This window comes from Callorhinus ursinus, unplaced genomic scaffold, assembly GCF_003265705.2.
Source record: "Callorhinus ursinus isolate GAN/ISIS: 27379988/994484 unplaced genomic scaffold, GSC_fseal_2.0 scaffold4, whole genome shotgun sequence".
Classification (NCBI taxonomy): domain Eukaryota; kingdom Metazoa; phylum Chordata; class Mammalia; order Carnivora; family Otariidae; genus Callorhinus; species Callorhinus ursinus.
The window spans coordinates 81,634,904-81,655,935 of NW_027397066.1; the positions used below are offsets into that span (position 1 = coordinate 81,634,904).

Genomic DNA, 21,032 nt, shown 5'->3' on the forward strand with positions numbered 1-21,032 from the left:
TCATGAGTGTTCATTCTGGTAATTTAGAAAGTTCACATTTTTAAAAATCTTATCTACATCTGGGTTCCTCATAAAGCAGAGCCTGAAACAAAGGCTTATATATTATTTATTTTTTGGGGGGGGCAGATAATGTCAAACAAGAATGAGAAACAAGGGAAACAAGGTAAGCTATGAAGAAATGTTAATGAGAAAGTATTGTGAAGTTAACTGCTGCTTGGTTTCAAATCAATTGATTGCTCAACCCTAAGAGATAGGATAAATGGGTAACATTCCTATTTCACAAGTGAGGATACAAAGACTGACAGAGGTTCATTAAGTTCCCCAAATTCCTAACAGGTGGCTGTGCCCAAATTTAAGCCTACTCTTCCTACTAACTTTATTGTCTCTTCATTCTGACACTGCTTCTCTCCTTCACATTTATGAAGTGCCTCCTCTATGTGTCTGGCTAGGAGCTAGAAACACATAAACATCTCTATGCCAATTGAGATCAAAGTTTAATGAGCACCATAGGCCACTGCTGTCATTAATTCTAATCTCTGCCATTTTTTTCCCTTTTAAAATTTTCTTTTTACAACTGTTCTCTGTACATGTTCTCAGTGCTCTATGGACAATTCTTGCATTTTACGTATATCATCTGTGACTCTCTCCATCTAAAAAGTGAAATGATCTATCACTTTACTTTGTAATTGGCAGTAATTGGTGGGTTTCAAAATTGTTCATTCACCTTAACATTCTTTCAGAATTCCTTTTTCTTTTCCGATCTCAAGTGTTTTCAAATGCTCCAAGATGGCAACACACTGATTTCTGGAGAATAGTCCGAAGAATGCTCCTTCTTTTATGAATGAACTTGATTTATTAAGACTGCAATGAGAAAATTTTATTATTTCAGGACACATATCTCCTTTTGATGCATTTATTTAAATACTAGCTGAGAGGCGCCTGGGTGGCTCAGTTGTTAAGCATCTGCCTTCGGCTCAGGTCATGGTCCCAGGGTCCTGGGATCGAGCCCTACATTGGGCTCCCTGCTCAGCGAGAAGCCTGCTTCTCCCTCTCCCACTGCCCCTGCTTGTGTTCCCTCTCTCGCTGTCAAATAAATAAAATCTTAAAAAAAAAAAATACTAGCTGAATTCCCTACCTTTATTATGTTCCAATACAGGTGACTTCAATATTAGTGAAGTCTTAAATAAGGCACCTCAATAAGCCAAAACAATGTTGAGAGAAAATAATACATTAAGAGATTAGTATTATTTAAAAACCATTTTTAAATATCTCAGCAATTACTTATTTCTAATTGCAATCTTACCTTTTCTGAGGCGAAGGTTGTGTCTCCTTCTCATCATCAACAGCCTAAGATATGGACTTGTATGGATAAATTGTGCCTACTCAAATATAAGCTCAAGTCTTAATATCTTGTATCTTTGGATATGACCATTTTTGGAAATAGGATCTTTGCAAATGTGATCAGGTTAAGATGAGGTCATACTGAATTATATTGGACACTAATCCAATGATTGGTATGCCTATAAGAAGGACACAGACACAGGCAAGGAAGACTGAGGGCAGAAGCCATTTGATGACAAAGCAGATACTAGAGCGATGTAGCTGTAAGTCAAGAAACAGCAAGGATTGCTGGGACCACCAAAAACCAAGAAGAGGCTACAAAGGATTCTTCCCTATAGCCTTCAGAGGGAACATGATCCACCCTGACTCTGAGCTTTTAGCCTCCAGAACTGTAAGAAAAAAAACTGTTGTTTTAAGCTACCCAGTGGTAATTTGTTACGGCAGCCCTAGGAAATAATACAGACCTTTCATAATTAGTGACAAACTACACAGTGCCTGTAATGATTTTTTCCCCGCCTTTCAAAATTAACTTGTGCTTCATTCCATATCAAGTAAAAGGCATAATACAGTTGACCCCTGAACAACACACGTTTGAAATGCATGGGTCTACCTGTATGTGAATTTTTTTCAATACAGTACAGTATTATAAATGTATTTTCTCTTATGATTTTCTTAACATTTTCTCTAGTTTAAGAATACAGTATATAATACATATACAAAATATGTGTTAATACACTTACTGTGTTATCAGTAAGATTTCTGGTCAATGGTAGGCTATTAAGTTTTGGGACAAAGTTATACACGGATTTTCAACTGTGTGTGGGGGGGTCGGTGCCCCTAACCCCCACACTTTTCAAGGGTCAACTGGATTTCATGGTACTAAACCATATTTACTCAGGAAAACCCTGAACCTTTGAAAAATACAACTTAAGACATAAGCTTTGGTCTTCTAGAATTGTAGGGGCTTTTATTTATATACCTTGCTCACAGACCTTATTTTAAATGGATATCTATAATAGATTACTAAGAATAAAGCAACAAAAATTAAGAGACAGTAATATCAATACTAAATCTAATGAACTTTCTACCAAATGTGTACATAATTTGAGATGCCAATGAGTAAAAAGAACAGAAACTTAATTTATCCAAACTCAGTGAAGGCTTCTGAAATCTTACTTTAGCTGTGACAAGGAACAATCACTACTTTAAACATAACTGCTCTACATTTACCAGGAGAAAATCAAAACATCTCCTTTTAGCCCCATCTTCCCTTGCCAATGTCCTCATACAAATATTTAGTTAAGGATTTTTACACTTTCTGAAATTCAAATTCTTAGTGTTGTTCCACACAATCATTGATGCAAATAATACAGCTATTTGGCAACTCAGTCCTGTTATCATTAATGATACATGATTATGGACAGATATATATACAATTATATATTTTTTTCATACATGCTTAGATTTACAGAAACATAGTTATATTAGCTTGCATATTATATGCTAGTAGACAGATGCACATATAAAGTTAACTTTATTCACTTTAAGAACCAAGAAATATTTTATTTAATAGAAGTACATATAGAAGGAAAGGATAGCTAAAAGCTGTTTCCTTTTAAATTTAAGACAAAATTGATACTCAACGGTCTTTTAAAATAATCTAGCCTGAAAAATTACATTTGTAATTGAAATAATTTACCACCATTATTGAAATTAAGAAAATACATTAAGAGAGTCTTTACTCTTCAGTGATTGCTTTACAACCACGAAAAGGCATCACAGAGGAGGAACAGAGGAGGAACAGAGATGGGCTCCACAGTCCAAAAGAAATAAATTGTTGAGCTTATCAATCTAATACTTCTTCCTAAAATAACTGCATTCTTTTGAAGTAACTGAGTTGAATAAAAAAGCTGCAAATAGGAGGTAGCCTCCCATGCAGAACATTTTGGTAGACTTACAGGAGATTTACGAATATCTCCACAACTAAGTAGGCAATAAATCAGAAATACACTTGATATAAACACAAAAAAATAAAACTGAAAGGTCAGAAGGCACATTCTAAAAAATATAATTCAGTAAATTAAAGAGAATGAAGGTTTACCAATAAAGTAAAATTCTCAAGAAACTGTTGAGACTTAGAAAATTATTTTAAAAATTAAACATTTAAATTTTATGCAAAAACAAAAAACTTTCTTATAAGGGCTTTTTATCACTTAGCTCTAAAAAAAGTTTTAAAAATTCACAACAGAAATAAGAGGAAATAAAATTTTCTCCCAATTAGAATATTTTATGAAGCACCTCATTTTCTCCTAAGTTTTCCTTAATTAAGCTAAAAAAACAAAAAACAAAACAAAAAACAACAGATGACATTAGTGTGGTACAGAGTTCACTGTAGATTCATTGCTATTTTCTTTATCCTGCTTTTCTTCTTCATGTGGTGATTCTAGTTCATTTCTGCTATTTTCTTCCTCACTGGAATCACTGTCCAATCCATCTTCAACCCTGGCAGATTTCTTGTCATGCGAAGAACCTTCACAGGCTTTGTCTGTGGGAACAGCTCCTTTCCGTTGGGGTAAAATAGTAAAAAACGCTTCTTGCCAGTCTCTGGTTTCCAGATATTCCAGAATAATCTCAAACACTGCAACAAAGACAAACTCCATACATTTCTTAGCCAGGTTCATCACAATGTTGCATTCTGTATTTTAAAAAACGCGGCCTTGGATGAAGAGTGCTAATATGTCCTAGTAACTACTTTGTTCGAATCACTTCCTTCTATGCATTGTCAGAGCCAATCCGCCCCAAGGCCCTCCAGGCCTGTTAATCTTTTCTCTAGTTTTTCCTCAATTTAGTTCATGAGCACTCAAAGATTTACCATTATCTTTTGTCAATTATAATCAATAGGCAGGGGACCTTTTTAATTTCCTTCCTATTCTTCTTTATCCTTTATGTGCTAACATAAACTAGAAACAAAACAAAACGTTAGCATTAATCTAAATTTCTTCTGTCTTTCCTATAGAGAGTCATTCACTCTGGGGAGCATCTTGCCTGCTTTTTTTTTTTTTTTTTTTACATCAGAGGTAAAGAATATAAATACTGTCTGCAAGGTACTCTCACTTTAATATATTGCTGAAGGGCTTAATTTGTATTACTTTATGGAAAAGTAATTTCCACTATCTATCAAAGGTCTTGGAAGAAGTTCATTCCTTGAATCAATAAGTTCATTTCTATAGTTCCCTAGAGTGTGCTGTAGAGAAAGTGTTTAGCACATAAGAAGAGCCCAATAAATAGTTGTATACTAACAAAAATTTCTACTAAAAAAAGTCTTAAAAGCAAAACTCCAGGCAAAGACTCAGGTCCAAGAATATTACAATGTTATTTACAATAGTAAAAAAGAAAAAAAAATCAACAACAGAACAGTTACATTATTGTATATTCAGACGATGGAATATTAATGTAGCCATTAATAATGATTCAATGACAGAAAATATAATTATAAATGGGGGAAAACACCCAAATTTATAACATTTTATGCAACAGAGTAAAAATCCAATTATGTAACAAATAATATTATATATGTATAGGAAAAGAACTGGAAGGAAACACACCAAAAAGTTAATACCAAGTATCTCTGGGCAGTGAAATTATAGCTTATTTTTCTTTATACTTTTCTATATTTCCAATTTTTTCTAAAATATGCATGTATTATTTCTGTATTCAAATTATAAATGATTACATTTTATAATTTTTTCTCCAGCAAGATGTATATTTTCTACTTGTCCAAAGGTAATGTTATTCTTAACACTGTTCACTCAGGCATATTTTCATAATCCCCTTATAGCTTACCATGATTAATTGCCAAAACTTTTCTACTATTCATCTTCACAAAATTTCCAAGGGGGAGCTGTGCATGATCAATTCCATGATTTGATGCTTGTTTATATGTGAGTCCCTAAAACAAAGATACTATAACTTGGACTAGAACATTAGATTATTTTAACTTAAAGTCTACAACAGAATAAGTACTTTTAAGAAAAACTTTAGTTCAGAGAACATTATCTGACAAAGTCTGTGTGTGTGTGTGTGTGTGTGTGTGTGTGTGTGTGTGTGTGTAATTGCTAATTTGGAAGCGTTCTTCTGACAATAAGTATTGTAAGAATGTTTAGGGCATTTGCTTTAACAGCTTTACAAATGAGGAAACCAAAGACTAATTATGTTTCCTATCCCATCACAAAGGTCTTCAGTGGAAGAACCACAAGAAAAACCCGGCTCCTGGCTTTTGACTCAGATAGCTCTTCACCATTCCACACTGCCTTTCTCTCAGTTTAAAATACTCAAACTGGGGCGCCTGGGTGGCTCAGATGGTTGGGCGTCTGCCTTCGGCTCAGGTCATGGTCCCAGGGTCCTGGGGTCGAGTCCCGCATCGGGCTCCCTGCTCCTTGGGAGCCTGCTTCTCCCTCTGCTTCTCTCTCTTTCTCTCTCCCTCTCTCTCTCCCTCTGTCTCTCATGAATAAATAAATAAAATATTAAAAAAAAACAAAAAAAAAACCAAAAAAAAAATAAAATACTCAAACTGGGAGCACCTGGGTAGCTCAGATGGTTAAGCATCTGCCTTCAGCTCAGGTCATGATCCCAGGGTCCTGGGATGGAGTCCCACATCGGGCTCCCAGCTCAGCGGGGAGCCTGCTTCTCTCTCTCCCTCTGCTTTGCTTGTGCTCTGTCTCTCTTTCTCTAATGAATAAATAAAATCTTTAAAATAAATAAATAAGTAAATAAAATACTCAAACTGAGTTCCTAGAGAAGCACCATCACTCTTCCCGTGAATGTAAATACATATAAAGATAAAACTATGTTTCTTTTTTTTTAAAAGATTTTATTTGAGAGAGAGAATGAGAGAGAGAGAGAGCACATGAGAGGGGGGAGGGCCAGAGGGAGCAGACTCCCCACCGAGCAGGGAGCCCGATGCAGGACTCGATCCTGGAATTCCAGGATCGTGACCTGAGCCGAAGGCAGTCACTTAACCAACTGAGCCACCCAGGCAACCCTAAAACTATGTTTCAATTATATAACATTAAAAGGCACAAATGGCAAAGACAGAGTAAATGAAAACCTGATTTGAAAAACATTTTAAATTGTCCATAAATTTTATTTTCCCTATCAATTAAAAGATTGTTGGATACAAATTTTCTCCTCAAAATTAAAATCCTTAGAGCCTGTTCTAAACAGAACTGAAGTAGCCAAAAGACAAAGTACAGGAGGAAGAAGAGCTAAATTTCTTAACCAGTAGTTTGCAAATTTTAGGGACAAATAATAGACTGAGACGGGTGCTTCTGAAAACAAAACTAATGTAGTTCAGAAAAACAACATTAGAGAAAAAAATGTGATTCCACACAAATAACAAAACAGAATTTTTCCACTAAGAAAAAAATTTAAAAAGCTAAAGATCATTCTGATAAAAATGCCCTGTGATGCTACAGAGCTGCACAATCCAGTTATGGTCACAATTGTGACTACTTAAGTTTAAACTGATTAGTTTCTCAATCATACTATGTACATTATACGTGCTCAACAGCCACATGGCTACCATAATGGACAAATGATATAAACTATTCCAATGTTACAGACAGTTCTACCTTAGAGTGATGTTATATAAGAATAATGGATTACTTCATATTACTGCTGATAGCATTTCCTCAGACATTTGGTAAACATGTTTTTTCTTGAGTTGGGTTGAATTTAGCATATTGCAAAGTAGCTGGCAAAGTACAAAATAATGTTTTCTTTTAGAAAGTAAATTTCTGTAATTTTTCATTCAAATGAGGGTAAGGAGGTGGTGGGAAGAGAGAAAAGTACAAAATAGAAGAGAAAAGAAAACATACCCCATGAAAATGACATATTTAAAAACTCGTATAAATTTACCATTTGTTATTAATTTTGGTATATATTGCATAAATTTTACCATCAGCAGCATCTACTATCAATACAGCATATCATTTGGGCATGTGGACTCTGGAATAATCTGCAGGTTTCAAAACTCTGCTTTATCACCTACTACTATTGATTTTAGACTTAGTTTCTCTTTGACTCCAGTTCCTCATCTGTAAAATATAGATAATAACAGCACTGACCTCACTGTGTTGTAGGGAGGATTAAGCAAACTAGTAATATATGTGAAATGCTTTCTTAGCTAGAAAGGTAGTTCAGAATATAGTAGGCACTCAATAATGATCAGCTATCATTAGTATTATTGCTATCAAGAAAACTGTTATATCCATTTTAAGTACGAGCGAAAGCAAAGATAAAAACTTAATAGTACCTTGTGATGGTTGTGATCTACTAACCCTCCAATCACATAGGCCTTTGATTCATCTAATTCCTTCAGTACATTAGGTGAGTCTGATGTTAGATAAATCAGGTCTTCTTTCTTTATGAATTCACTATAATGCTCTGGTTTGATGTGGATATCCTTTAAGACATAAGGAGAAAGATGTTATTAATTAATAGGATTTTGTGAAAATTGGCTAAAAATGATTATTTTCTTTTCCTTAGACAAAGCCACCCAACAGCATATGAAAGGAAGTATGAAAGAATATTTTACAATGTATTACTGAGAACCTATTATTTCAATTCCTCATCACCTCACACCCCGATTATTTAAGTAGCCTCCTACTGTTATTTCCCTATCTCTAGCCCCAGATCCCTCCAATTTACTTCCACACATCAATGGCAGACTCACTTTCTAAAAACCCTACTTTCAATGTTTTATCTTTACTTGTAGGGTAAAACTTAAATCCCTTTACTTAAATAACTCTTTTTTGAATATGGCACTAACCTAGCTTTCTAATTTTATCTCCATTCCAATAAAACAAATACATTTTTTTTTGGCCACATATCTGCTCACACTGTTCTCCAACCAAAGAATGCCTTTTCCAATCCTTCCCCCCATCTGCATGAATCATCACAAAAGGAAAAGGCTTATAGATTTAATAAATTTCATGCACCTGCTTCTACAAAGATACACATTTGAAGTCTTCATCAAAATTACCAGGTCAGAGGTCCAAGACGGAACAACAGCTGTCAGTCAGAATTTTGCAAACTACATTGACAGAATAAAGGATGATGCATCACCAGACTCAGATGGCATTTACCTAGTAATTTTTAAAGAAAAAATGAAGGAGATTCCTCACCTAAAATGTATAACGTACTAGGTAATATATAGCCACTTTTCTGGAAAACGGTATTATTAATTTGATGCCTATGCTTAATAGGGGCCCCTAGAGGGACCTGAGTAAAGACCAGTGAACTCATGAGTCTCTGGAAAACTGGTGGTATAAATAATAAATTTTAACAAGCCACAAAATAACTGAAAGTATGCCTATACTAATTACATTATTTCTTAGGAAAATAGGCATGAATATAAAACTTGGTAAATATATTGTACTTTAAGACCCAGGAAAGTTTTTTTTTTTTTTAATTTAATTTTATTTGACAGAGAGAGAGAGAGAGAGAGAGAGAGACGGAATACAAGCGGGGGAGGGGGGTTGGGAGAAGAAGAAGCAGGCTCCCAAGGAGCAGGGAGCCCGATGCAGAGCTCGATCCCAGGATCCTGGGACCATCACCTGAGCCGAAGGCAGCCGTTTAATGACTGAGCCACCCAGGTTGCCCCTAAAACACAGGAAAGCTTTTGAAAATGTTTCACACCATAGGCTATGATTAAAATAAATGCAGGGGTGCCTGGGTGGCTCAGTTAGGCGTCTGACTCTTGATTTCGACTCAAGTCATGATCTCAAGGTCATGAGATCAAGCCCCACGTTGGGCTCTATGAGTGGCATGGAGCCTGCTTAGGATCCTCTCCCCTCCCCACCTCTCAAATAAATAAATAAATAAATAAATAAATAAATGCAGTCATTATGGGATTAGTGAGCATGAGAGAGAAAGTTTGTCACGTAAAAACTGGCTTTGAGAAAGAAAAAAAAAATAGGACTAACCCAGTACTTCTCTGAATAGGGCAAGGTTCCTCAGGCATTAGTACTAAAGCCAATCTATTCGTCATCTTTGCAAATGGGAACAGTTTAGTCCAATAGAAAAAAAAAATGTGAGTCACATATGTAATTTTAAATCTTTCAGTAGACACATTAAAAAAAGCGAAATTGGTGAAATTAATTTTAATACATTGTACCCAATACAATATACCCAATATGTTATCATTTTAACATATAGTAAATTTGTTAAAAAAATTTCAAGCAGGTAATTTACATTCTCTCCCTTTTTTTGTACTATCTTTGAAATCCAATGTATATTTCACATTTAAAGCACATCTCCATTCAGACCAGTCACATTTCAGTAGTTCAATATTCACATGTGGATAGTGGACACCATATGGGATGGCACAGATTTAGTAGAAACAGAATGCAAGTATATTTCCAAATTTTAAAGTGACTTCACTCTTATAAATAATGTATCACCATTTTGCTAGGTAGAGATTGTACACATAGACCTTTAAAATTTTTCCTGTTTTAAAAAATTGTTTTAAAGTTGGCAGTAAAGAACAAACTGAGGGTTGTTGCAGGAGAGGTGGGCAGGGGATAGGCTGGACGAGTGATGGGAATTAAGGAGGGCACTTGTGTGTGTGTGAGCACTGGGTGTTGCATGTAAGCGACGCATCTCTAAATTCTACACCTGAAACCAATTTTAGCATATATTTTATCTAACTAGAATTTAAATAAAAAATAGGAATAAAAAAATTAAAAAATAAAGTTGGTGGTAAAATAAATGAGATTAATGAGAACAGATGTGAACAGGCATTTCAGTTTCTTTAGCTTCTCCCATTAGTAATATCAGACTTAGGTACAGTGATATACAGGGTTTAAAGACTGTGGACTCCTGTATTTATTGGCATTATGTAGAATTTAGGTAAAAAATTTAAGCGTAAAAATACTTGGAATTACGTGAGAGTTCATCTGTTTTAATTACCTTCCAGTTGACCCAGCCTTTGTCATTTTCATCCATGTTCTTTTTCAACTGGCCTCCATGGCTTGTCAAGTAAAACTGGTAAAGAGATTGGTGGACACAGAAAGAGAGAGCAAATGACTATTAGAGTCCAATATTACATTTCTCTCCTACACTCATCTGATATCAATGAACCATAAAATATAGTCATTTTAGAAAAAAAATAAATTTGTGACATGCTTTAACCATACAAGAATAAATGTGCAGTAGAAGTGACATGTTTCATGTATCTCATAACCCACTACCTTGAGTATTCCATCCACATTTTCCTCCCATTTTATAAGCAGCTACAATCTGACTCTCCCTTAATGACAGCCTTTCTACAAACTCCCTACTTCCTGTCAAGTTTTCATTAAATTTCTTTTGCCACCACTGTTTTTAACCAGTCCATAGTCTTCATAATTCTCCTTTGATTCTAAACCCTGACACCAATTGCAAGTCTAATCGAGGGTGAGAAGAATATAAAACATAAAAATATAAAAACACTATCACTTGATAAAAGAAAATAAATATCTAACCAGAAATATATTAAGAGTTTCTGGTTCTTAACATCAGTGAGCCAGTGTTAATTTTTAGGTCACCCAGAATTCAAACAAATAGAAAAAAGACCCTATCTACTCTTAACAGCCGCCAATTAGTCTAAGGAAATACCTTTCAAAATGGTCACAGATTCAAAATCCTTTAGGGAGAAGTAACCTAACCATCAGGTATGATGACACACATCAAGCTGGGGGCAGTTCCCTCCCTTCCTGCGAGGGAAGGAATCGAGAGCTGAGAAACTGGTATGAAAATATGTATGTATCCTTTACTGAAGATGTTCAACTACACAGGAATGAGGTCAGTGTGTACAAAACACGATCACCGTGCAGTGTGTGACTAAGACTGACATGGGAAAAAATGTTGAAAATATTTTATTTTTGTAGCAGATGAAAACATTTTTCAAATAGGCATTTTGTTTTCTAAGGAAAAGCATTTGTAAGATTCTTGTACAGGCAATTGGGAATATCTCTGCCTCTTCCTGAGAAACTTATAAAAGGAACCCAGAATCTGTTTTAAATTCCCCAAACACACCTGCACAGGATGTAGTGCTCGTCGATTTTCTGCATAACATCGCTGAATCTGCTTATGAAGTTTCTTAATGTCCTATAAAAGAGTGCAATTTTTAAAGCAGCATTTTGAAAATCATCTATGGCCATTCCACAATCTTAGTAGAATACAATAAGCAGAAGAGAGGGACTAGACAGGTACATTTTTTCCTCTGGAAATACAGGCCCTTTCTGACATTTTCCATTCAACTTCAGTACATACTAACGTAATAATTACTATAAGTAAAGTCAATACCCTGACCAATAATTTCAATTTTGTATCCACTTAAAATGCTAATTCATGAAAATATTTACTCCTCTTAAGAGACAACAAAAGAAGAAAAACTCTCTTAGAGCCATACTACTGTTATTTTCATAAACTTACTAACGGTTTGGAAAGTAAGTAAAGCATGTTTTCTTCACTAACATTGTTCAGACAGCCAGTTTTCTCAAATTAGTAAATAAATAATTCTATTAATAACCAATCACATTTCTTACTTTCTTCTCCTGATTAGGACAAATAACAAAAACATTCCTGGATCTTTATGATTAATATAGTTACTGAGTCTTGTAATCTAATTACAGTGCCTGTCTCTCTCTTCTATGCATATAAATAAGAGCAATTTATTAGCTAGTTTAACTTAGGGGGCATGACCTTGGAAAACTTTGAGATGCATTTTAGTATATAAATTTATTTCAAAGTGATATTACCTATTAAAGCAAGAATTATTCAACCTACTTTATTTTGTCATTTTTAAAGATTTTATTTATTTATTTGAGAGAGAGAGAGAGAGAGAGCGAGAGAGAGCACAAACAGGGGAAGTGGGAGAGGGAGAGGGAGAAGCAGGCTCCCCACTGAGCAGAGAGCCTGATGCGGGCCTCAATCCCAGGACCCGAGGCGGGATCATGACCTGAGCAGAAGGCAGACGCGTAACTGACTGAGGCACCCAGGTGCCCCTCACCCTACTTTACCTACAGGATTTTTCTGAGAATGATTCATGATACCTTTAATATCATCAAGCTGTCAAAACTGCAGTCAATGATAAGGCGGAGTGTACTGTGAACAACATCTCTTCGAATACGTTTTCTGTCATTTCCATCTGAGTTTGATTCCAGTTGACATTGTCGCTCTAATTGTTTTCTCTTGCGTTTTTCCTTCCGCTTTTGTCTAAAATTAGGAATTGAAACTTTTTGTTGTTATTTACATATTGAGATATTTACAAGACTCTTCTAAACAGACAAAAAAAGCGAATAATTTTTTTAAATTAGCAGGCTGAACCACATGAAACTGCTACTTCTGTGGATCAAATGTCAGCAGTTTTATAGTCCACCAAAAAGCTTTAGATAGAAAATAATTTTGCAAAAACAATATAATACCTTCTACACAAACCCTTATTACTCCTAATTTCATTTATTATTGGTAATACACTATACTAAGACTTCATAAAATACTTAATTTTAGACTTAAGTATGAAGTTTTACTTTTAGCATTCTTCTACATGATTTTCAAACAACATTAATAGAGAATATAGCAAAGTAGAAGTGTTTTTTTAAAAAAAACCTACTTTTTCTATAATTTACATCAACTATAGTTTATTTTCCCTCAATAAACGTTGGCATTATATAATAACAGCTTGAGCTTAACTGCTCTCACCAAAACCTACAATGGTTTTTCTAGCAAAATCAATGTTAGGCCCAAATTTGATCTTTCTGAGGTGGTTATTTTTGTTCTATATCTAGGACATGGATGCTAACTCTATCCCTTATCTAAGTCAGTTATTTCAGAAACTGTGCTGCTACTCATAACAGGTCCTGGGTGAGAAAAAGTGTAGTGTAAATCCACCAAGGCGGAAACAAATAGTTTTAACAGCTAATTGACAGTGCTGGCTAACAACATACATAGCCCCAGTTTTAATTATCACAATTACTTTTGATGTGTCAAAGGGCTATCTATGCAAAGTTCAGCACTCCTGAATGGGGTAGCATATATATGCATTTTGAAACATACTTGCGGAGTTCTCGTTGTTCTTCCCATTGTTTCTGTTTAATGAGCTTCTTCATCTGTCGTTTAGATATTTGTTCAAACCTTTCACATAATCTTGGCTTCTGGCTCTTCTCTTGATCTTCACTTAAGCTTTGCTTTCTTTCAACATTAGAAGACTCAATAAATGCTGGCAACATTTCAGAGGTCATTATTTGATGCCTCTGAAAATACTGAAAGGCAACATTGACGTGAACAGGTAAGTTACAAACACATACAAAAAGTAAAAAAAGATCAAAAGATGTGATTAAAATTAAATCCTATCAATAACAAATAAAAATATAAATTTAGACAATTAAATGTCATTTACTGGCAAAGACCATTTGATGAAATGGGTGTTTGCATATACTATTAGCAGTCATGGCACAATTTTTGCAGAAGGTTACATAGATCTGTTTCAAGAGCTTTAAAATGTCATGATACCCTTTGACCCAGTAACTTATTTCCTTAGAATAAACTCCTGTAAATGGATCAGAAATATACACAAAATTAATGCAAAAGGGTATATGTCCTGCAGTATAATTTTTTACAATGAAAAATTAGAAACTACTTGAATGTCAGCAAGAGGTGGCTGTAAATAAATTACAGTTCATCTATACCATGGACTGGGGATACTAAACATCCAGTAAAAATCATGTTTCCCAAAATTATTTAGTGATAAAAGGAAATGGTTATGCTAAGTAGAGAAAAATAAAAACAAAAAACAGTATATATATATATTATGTCCAATTTGTTTTAAAAAGAGTATGTACACATAAACATGTTTAATTTTTATCCATGGTTTTTTGCATTTTCTATATTTTATATAATGAAAATATATTGCTTTATGAAAGAAAAAATTTAAAAAAGTGATGGGAAGAACCTTTTTTTAGTTGTCATTAATGCTACAGTACAAGGGAAATGTTACTTTCATTATCTGGGTGTATACTCAGAAATGATTTTTGACAAAAGATAAGCTATAGATTTACATATTTTGGACAGTGAAGAAAACAATTTGGTTTCCTCTCAGTATATTTCATTGTAAATATGTAATTATAAATACCCATGTTAGCCATGGCTGAAAAACAAAATATATAAGCTGATCTTATAATCAGTCATGGGATGTGTAGGACCATCTCAAAAATATTTAATTGGATTAACCATGCACATCTTTATTGTCTAGAACTGAACTTACCTTCAGATTAGGAAAGAGCTAAAAATACTAAGATTTCTTTTCTCTTTAACAGATTACTAACACTACAGTTTAAAAATTTATTTATCCCTAGCAAAGACTAAGCATGACTTGCAAATGTTCTATTGGCATTAAAGAAAATTCTATGATTCTTTCTTCTTAAAGAGATGGCTAACAAGTCTATGCAGAGAAGCTAATATCTAAGAGAAAAATCCCAACAATTCAGATAATGGAAAGGACAAAACCATGCAGAAGATAATTTAAGCAGCTTTATTATATAGTTCTTGCTTTCTTTAAAAGTGTAATGTTGTAACAGGACACATGGGGATAACTAAGAAAACACAAAGTTTACCAAACTTTGACTGAAAGATGAATTTTAAGATGTGTGTTTGGGGGCGACAGCAAAAACCCTAGCATTTTGCTAAGTCACAAATTACTGAAGGGGAAAGAACCATCTAGTAATCCAAGTAAGAGTTCACAAGTTTTCCTTATGGCACTAACCAAACAGTACCCTTAGTTTGGGGAAAATATCTCCTAGAAATGACAACCCAAATTTGATTTTATACTGGAAACTGCCTATGGGCACAAATGGTCTGCTTTTGCCTAATATTATATCACCACACTACGTTACTAACACAGTGCCTGGCAGGTAGTAGATGCTTATTATATATTTGTGGAATAAACAAATGAGTGAATATATTACAAAGGATTTTAAAAAGTAATGAAAGTGGTTATAATGAACATTCATTAATTCTTACTGTGCTAAATAATGTATTATCTAAATTAATCCTTAAAACAACCCTACGAGGTAGACAGCATCATGCCTACTTTACAAAGAAGGCACCATGAGATAAAGTAACTTGCCCCAAATTACAAAAGTACTAATTAATTCCTAAGAAACAAGGCACCTAGAACAAATCTAGGACAAAGTCCTCAAAATACTTGCAGAATGAATAGACAAATGAAGTGATGGAGCTAAGATTCAAACCCAGATCCAACTCCACTCTCTCCCAGAAATCCAAAATCTTATTTAGAAAATGAGGGTTTCCAAAAAATATAAAAGAGCCATGTGGCTTCACCCCTGCTGTTGGAGGGCTCTGAGAACACTGTGTCACTGAAAGAGGAGAAAAAAATAGCTCCGGTTCAATTCCTTTCCACTGAATACAAAAATGGGACAGACTTCCTAGAGATAGTTGCCAAAAGTTCATGTTTTGAGGTATCCTGTCTTTCAATCTTGAAATACATGACAACAGTAGATAAAATACAAGGGGAAACAAAAAAGGTATAGCTTCTCTCCAAACCAAAAACAAGAACTAAAATAGATATTGTTTCTGCTGGGTCTGCTATTAAAGGCAACTGGGAGTTTTCTTAGCTAATAGCATTAGTATTATTTTTTAAAAAATATTTATTTACTTATTTTAGAGAGAGAGAGAGCACATGCACTGGGGGCGGGGGGCACAGGGACAAGGCCAGAGGGAGGAGAAACAGGTTCCCTGCTGAGCGTGGAGCCCTATGCAGGGCTTAATCTCACAACCCTGAGATCAAGATCTGAGCTAAAATCAAGAGTTGGATGCTTAACTGACTGAGCCCCCAGGCGCCTGACAAAGTTTAAGATGAATCCTTAACCGAGTGTTGGGGGTGGGGCTCCTGTTTCCATGAAAAAAGGCTGAAAACAGGTGAAATTTAGACTAATGGCTTATACCATGCTGGTTACCTGGGGAAACCCGAGGTGTGAAACAGACAGCTTCTCAGCTACAACCAGGGCCAAACCATGAGATGACATATGAACTTAGAACACTACAGGATTAGAATTCTGAATCCCCTATGCAAGCTGTGCTGTGGAATGAAGCACTTAACAGGGCCAGGGGTAGGAACGACCACAAAATCAGCAGCAGATAGACAGATGGTTTGGAGAGGGGAAGTGATAATTCCATGAGAGGACTTTGCAAAGCAAAATTACAAAAAGACAGAAATGATGTGGAAGAACCCAACAAAATCAACAATCAGGAGATAAATTCACTCTTCACAAACTGAAAATCATAGGACAATGTGAAAAAGACTTTAAAATAATTTGGTTGGAATCTTTCAAGAGATCATGGGAATAGAACCATAAAAACAAAACAGGAAACCAGGACACAAAAGCAGGATAAAAAAAGCAAAAAGAGAAATCTATGAAAAAGAACCTATTTGGAAACCAGGAAATTAAGATATAAAAATTCCAAGAGATGAGACAAACTCCAGATTATCTGGAGTCCAAGAGGTAATGGATGAATTAGAAGACATCCTGACAATCTCAGAATTCAGAGAAACAGAATGACAAAATATGTCAGAACAACTGAAAGACTTAATAGCAGCATGAGAGAGAGACAAGCAAAAGGGTAACTGGAGATAAATGTATAACCTTGAGTTCATTCATTAAAGAGTGTTCTTAAAAAGCTGGAAAATAAATAAGCATTCAACTTAAACAGGAGACAGGGAAACTCAGTAAGCCTGAAAAAATTAGAAGAAAATTTTAAAATATATATTGTGATCCCCAGAATACTCTTATTTTACTTCCTTTATATACACAGTACATTAAATAAAAGCAATGCATGTATGCAAAACAGTACATGGTAGAAAACAAGCTAAACCTGCTCACTAAGCTAAATGTGCAAACTTAAAAGCACAATTAAAATTCACAGGAAACAAATTGCTCTCTTCATAAAACAATGACTAATACTCCAAAAGAGAACATTTCTGTTCATCAGTTTCACTGTGTTTTGCTAGTTCTTTAGTCTGTTAAAAAACTGCAAGTGTTGATTGGCTCTATAACGTAAAAATTTAAAAAAAGCAATGTTTTATAGCTCATGTACACCAGGGGGAGCTTTTGTCTTTCCTACCTGAGAAGTCTAAATTAACTTGGCCTATCATTGCATACTAATGTTTTTAAACAGCAAACAGCCTGTCAAATACAAGGAAAGGTCATGAGCTAGTTGACATTTTCATTATTTTTAAAGCTATTCCGAATTAAGAAAATGCACTGCAGTGAGTATTTTTTAAGCTTTGATAAGCTAGATACATTGAGGCACAAAATAAAAAAGAAATGCTAGCTTGAGATCCAATATATTACTGCTTACATCACACTCTACAAAGATGTGTACCAACTCTCACTTCCTATACCATACAATAAGCATTTCACCATGTACTAGCTTGTTCAGATAACCTGAAGCAAAACGTGGCATTTTTTTACTCCGTATACTCGCTTTCTAAAGTTTTTGCCACAGTTTATAAGCTCCATAGCAGAAGTTTTGTGTTCCTCCCTCACACGCAGTGACACAGTACACCTTTATTTATTCAACTACGTTCAACAAGTATTTAAGAGCAATATTTTGTAGCAATTATAGAAATATCTGTGTGAAATTTAGCTTAATATAGAATTTTTACAAGGTTGGTTTATTTAGGCACAAAAATAGGTTATCAGGTGGTTTGATAAAACCAAGAACTGGATAAAGGTGACTAAGGCCGTCTGGTGTGAGACAAATAAGTACTGTTAAAAAAAAAAAAAAGGGCATCTCAATCTTCCTTGTATTTCCAGTTCTTAGCACAGCTTCCAGCAGGGAACACACACATACATCAGTGAACAGCCAAAATGAAAATTAAAACAAAACAAAACAAAACCCAACTTTCATGGATTTTGATTGTCATTATTTATGACAATCTCCCTTTCTGAAAGATCCAAACGAATGTTGGAATACCTGCAAAATGTAATTAAATGACCTGACAGTGACAGGGAAAGAAATAAAACCCTTTTTAAAACGCGCCGGCCAGATCTGCAGTATCGAAGGCGCATGATTCAGCGGTCAGGCCCCTTAGGAGGACTGGGCTGGGTTAGGGAGAGGAGAAGGAATTAATAAACAACCAAAACAAAAAGTGAGAAAGTCATCTGTTGCTATCCTCTTTATAGCTCTAGAAAAATTCCCGAATTTTAATACTTAACTTATTTCACTCAAATCAAGTAACGCCTCAGTCCTCTTAAAAACCATCCTCGGCTCACCAGCAAGGGGCTAACAGCACCTGCAGCAACTTTCCCCTGAGCTCTCAACATTTCAGAGCGCTCAGCTACGTCAGCCCCGCGTTGGAGAAACGAGGTAAGGCCGATTCAAAGAGGTAAAGCGACTGCTCCCGGTCTCTAGCCACCAAGTGGCCGAACCACAACTCGTTTTCCAGCCCTTCAGAGTCCAGATTTCCCTCTCCCTTCATTATTTGGAAACTCACACTCTTCAAACACTAGGGACCGGATCCCGACCCCCAAACAAACGTCGACCGTAGGCGCCCCCACAGCGGGTGGGCTGAGCCTCGCCCCACATTCCCCTCTAGGCGACCCGTCTGCGGACGCACTTGAGGAGGGATTAAACTACAGCCAGCGAATCAGGGAGCTGCTTGGCGCCGGGGACGCTCTCCATCTGACATCACTTCCTTCGGGAACTGGGTCGCGGCGCCACTTCCACAGCCGCACTCCCATCTCCCCCGGAAGCCGTGTTGTTAGTCGAGAATGGCACTCGCAAGAGCCCCTTTTGCGCCCAAAGAAGACCAGAGAGTAGGCAAGTGCCAGCGGCAGTGCCAGGAGACTTACCGAGCTGAGGAGTTGTCAGGGAACTGACAGCACCAACACAGAGCCTTCTCGTAATGGTCTTGATACAGCTCACGAGTCTTCCGCAGGAAACTTCAACTCCCAGAGGCAGGGACGGTAGCTATGCGTAGGAGGCTACGGCGCTTACGCCTTTACGTCATCAAACTGCACCACGTTTGGACTTGCAGTGAAAGAAAGCGGAGGGAGTTCATGTTGGGCGGGGTTTGGAGTTAGGGTTTTTGGAAGGGGAGGTAGTTAGAATGATGTCTGTTTTTCCACCCCGAATCAAGTGTATACTTACTTGCAGGCATGTATTCGTTTATATATTCCTATGGGGATGGAGGAGGGGTGTAAGGCATACCTACTTTTATAAATTTTAAATGCGAAAGAGTGGTGGAGGGCTCTTTAATTCTCTACTGGAGTTGATAGGAAAGCGTATAGCTACGCCTAAACTATAATGTATACGGGAGAAGGTTGTCAGTATCACATGATTTCACACAACTCAAATGGAAAATCAAATTTAAAGAGTGAGTCAAATTCCCAATAAGATGCATTTAAATCTAGAATGTTTAAAAATTTTTTCTTCATTATAGTCGTAAGTCTTACTCTCCATTCATTCCTTGAACTATTTTTCTTACGCTGTTTTGCAAAACATCATGTGACATTTCATTGTTTATAATACGTGACCTTATATGATCTTTTTGCTATATATAGACCAAGTCAACTGAGGGAGAACTGAAACATAATCTAGTAGACTGTCATTTTTAGCTTTTGTTTTATCCTACTTCTAATAGGTGATTATTGCAGAATTTGAAGATAAGAATGAGATTTAAATGGATGAATAGAAGACTGCCATATTGGTATGGAAAGAATTGTGAAGTAAATTCTTGATATTTGAACATGTTTAAAAGCTTTAATGAATAGAAAATTAAATTCAGAATTTGAGTTCTCTAGTCACAAAACTGAAGTAATTCTTGCTTTAAACCCTCAAATTTTACTTGAAAAACTGTGTCAGCTATAACACTGTTGTGGATCACTCCTTTGTTTCTTCCTCATCTTACATCTAAAAGATCTCTTAACTGAACATTGACAACAAAGTGTGGATCCATTTCTGATGTTAGTAGGGCACCTTTTTTTCAGCTGCCTCTATATGAGGGCAAAGAGTAGCTGAGTGAGGATTAGTAATTGGATATGTAGCCCTTCACATGTAGGTCATTAAACTCAGGCTGGCATAGTGACGGGCCAAATTTTTCAACAGCTGTTCAGTGCCTCTCAGGATTCTGTTTATGAGTAATAATATATTTTTTCAGTGTTAATATTTGGCATCCTTATATATTTAAAGCAGAATTTTTAAAGTTACCTTAAAAACCCTCATATTGTCATGGTGGAGTCAATAAATTTTCTTTTGACATAGCCATTTTAACTTTGCAGTCATGTGGTGCAAAAATTTAAGTGATTCTACTATCAATACAAAGAAAGCACTGAAAAAGGGCAAGGAAAAAAGGGGGGATTTAATAAAAAATTGAAGCATAATATAGAAAGTACAGGAAAGTAAATTTGTGATATGAAATAATCTTTTCATTGATTTGTAAAATTCATGTATTTGTTTATGTGACCCATTGAGTTCATGTTTTTGTCTTAGTACTGTTCATACAGAGATAATTAAATCATAATCTCTGTCCTTGTAAGGAATCCATAGACTAGTGGGAAAGCCAGCAGTAAATAAAGACCTATACAACAGACAATGTACTTGAGATGCCTATGCATGAAAAGGAGCAA

At 35.6% G+C, this 21,032-nt stretch overlaps 2 protein-coding genes across 11 annotated transcripts in view; one reads left to right on the forward strand and one right to left on the reverse strand.

The window, feature by feature from the left end:
- Window positions 1–98: 98 nt before the first annotated feature.
- TRMT10A (tRNA methyltransferase 10A) lies at window positions 99–19,408 on the reverse strand. 9 transcript variants are annotated; one of them, XR_012377989.1, is made up of 9 exons: window positions 18,678–18,880; window positions 13,441–13,646; window positions 12,438–12,600; window positions 11,419–11,490; window positions 10,312–10,386; window positions 7,655–7,804; window positions 5,185–5,290; window positions 1,304–4,036; window positions 99–861 (listed from the first exon to the last, which is right to left on the reverse strand). XR_012377989.1 is itself a non-coding variant. In XM_025873495.2 (8 exons), exons 2-8 carry the CDS (start codon window positions 13,623–13,625, stop codon window positions 3,711–3,713), a joined length of 1,077 nt encoding a protein of 358 aa, XP_025729280.1. In that variant the 5' UTR covers window positions 13,626–13,637; window positions 19,257–19,408; the 3' UTR covers window positions 1,101–3,710. The 9 variants fall into 9 exon arrangements, 8 of the variants coding, with proteins under 8 accessions (XP_073748121.1, XP_025729280.1, XP_025729281.1 ...); XM_025873495.2 differs by lacking the exons at window positions 99–861; window positions 18,678–18,880 and adding an exon at window positions 19,257–19,408 and having other exon boundaries at window positions 1,101–4,036; window positions 13,441–13,637; XM_025873496.2 differs by lacking the exons at window positions 99–861; window positions 18,678–18,880 and adding an exon at window positions 18,899–19,006 and having other exon boundaries at window positions 1,101–4,036; window positions 13,441–13,637.
- Window positions 19,409–20,052: 644 nt separating this feature from the next.
- Window positions 20,053–21,032, forward strand: part of MTTP (microsomal triglyceride transfer protein) — a 58,200-nt gene continuing 57,220 nt past the window's right edge. Inside the window, exon 1 of one of the 2 annotated variants that reach the window (XM_073892012.1) lies at window positions 20,053–20,113. The gene's annotated coding sequence lies outside the window, so the exon portion shown is untranslated. The remainder of the gene's footprint in view (window positions 20,114–21,032) is intronic. The other variant, XM_025873498.2, reaches the window with a different exon arrangement.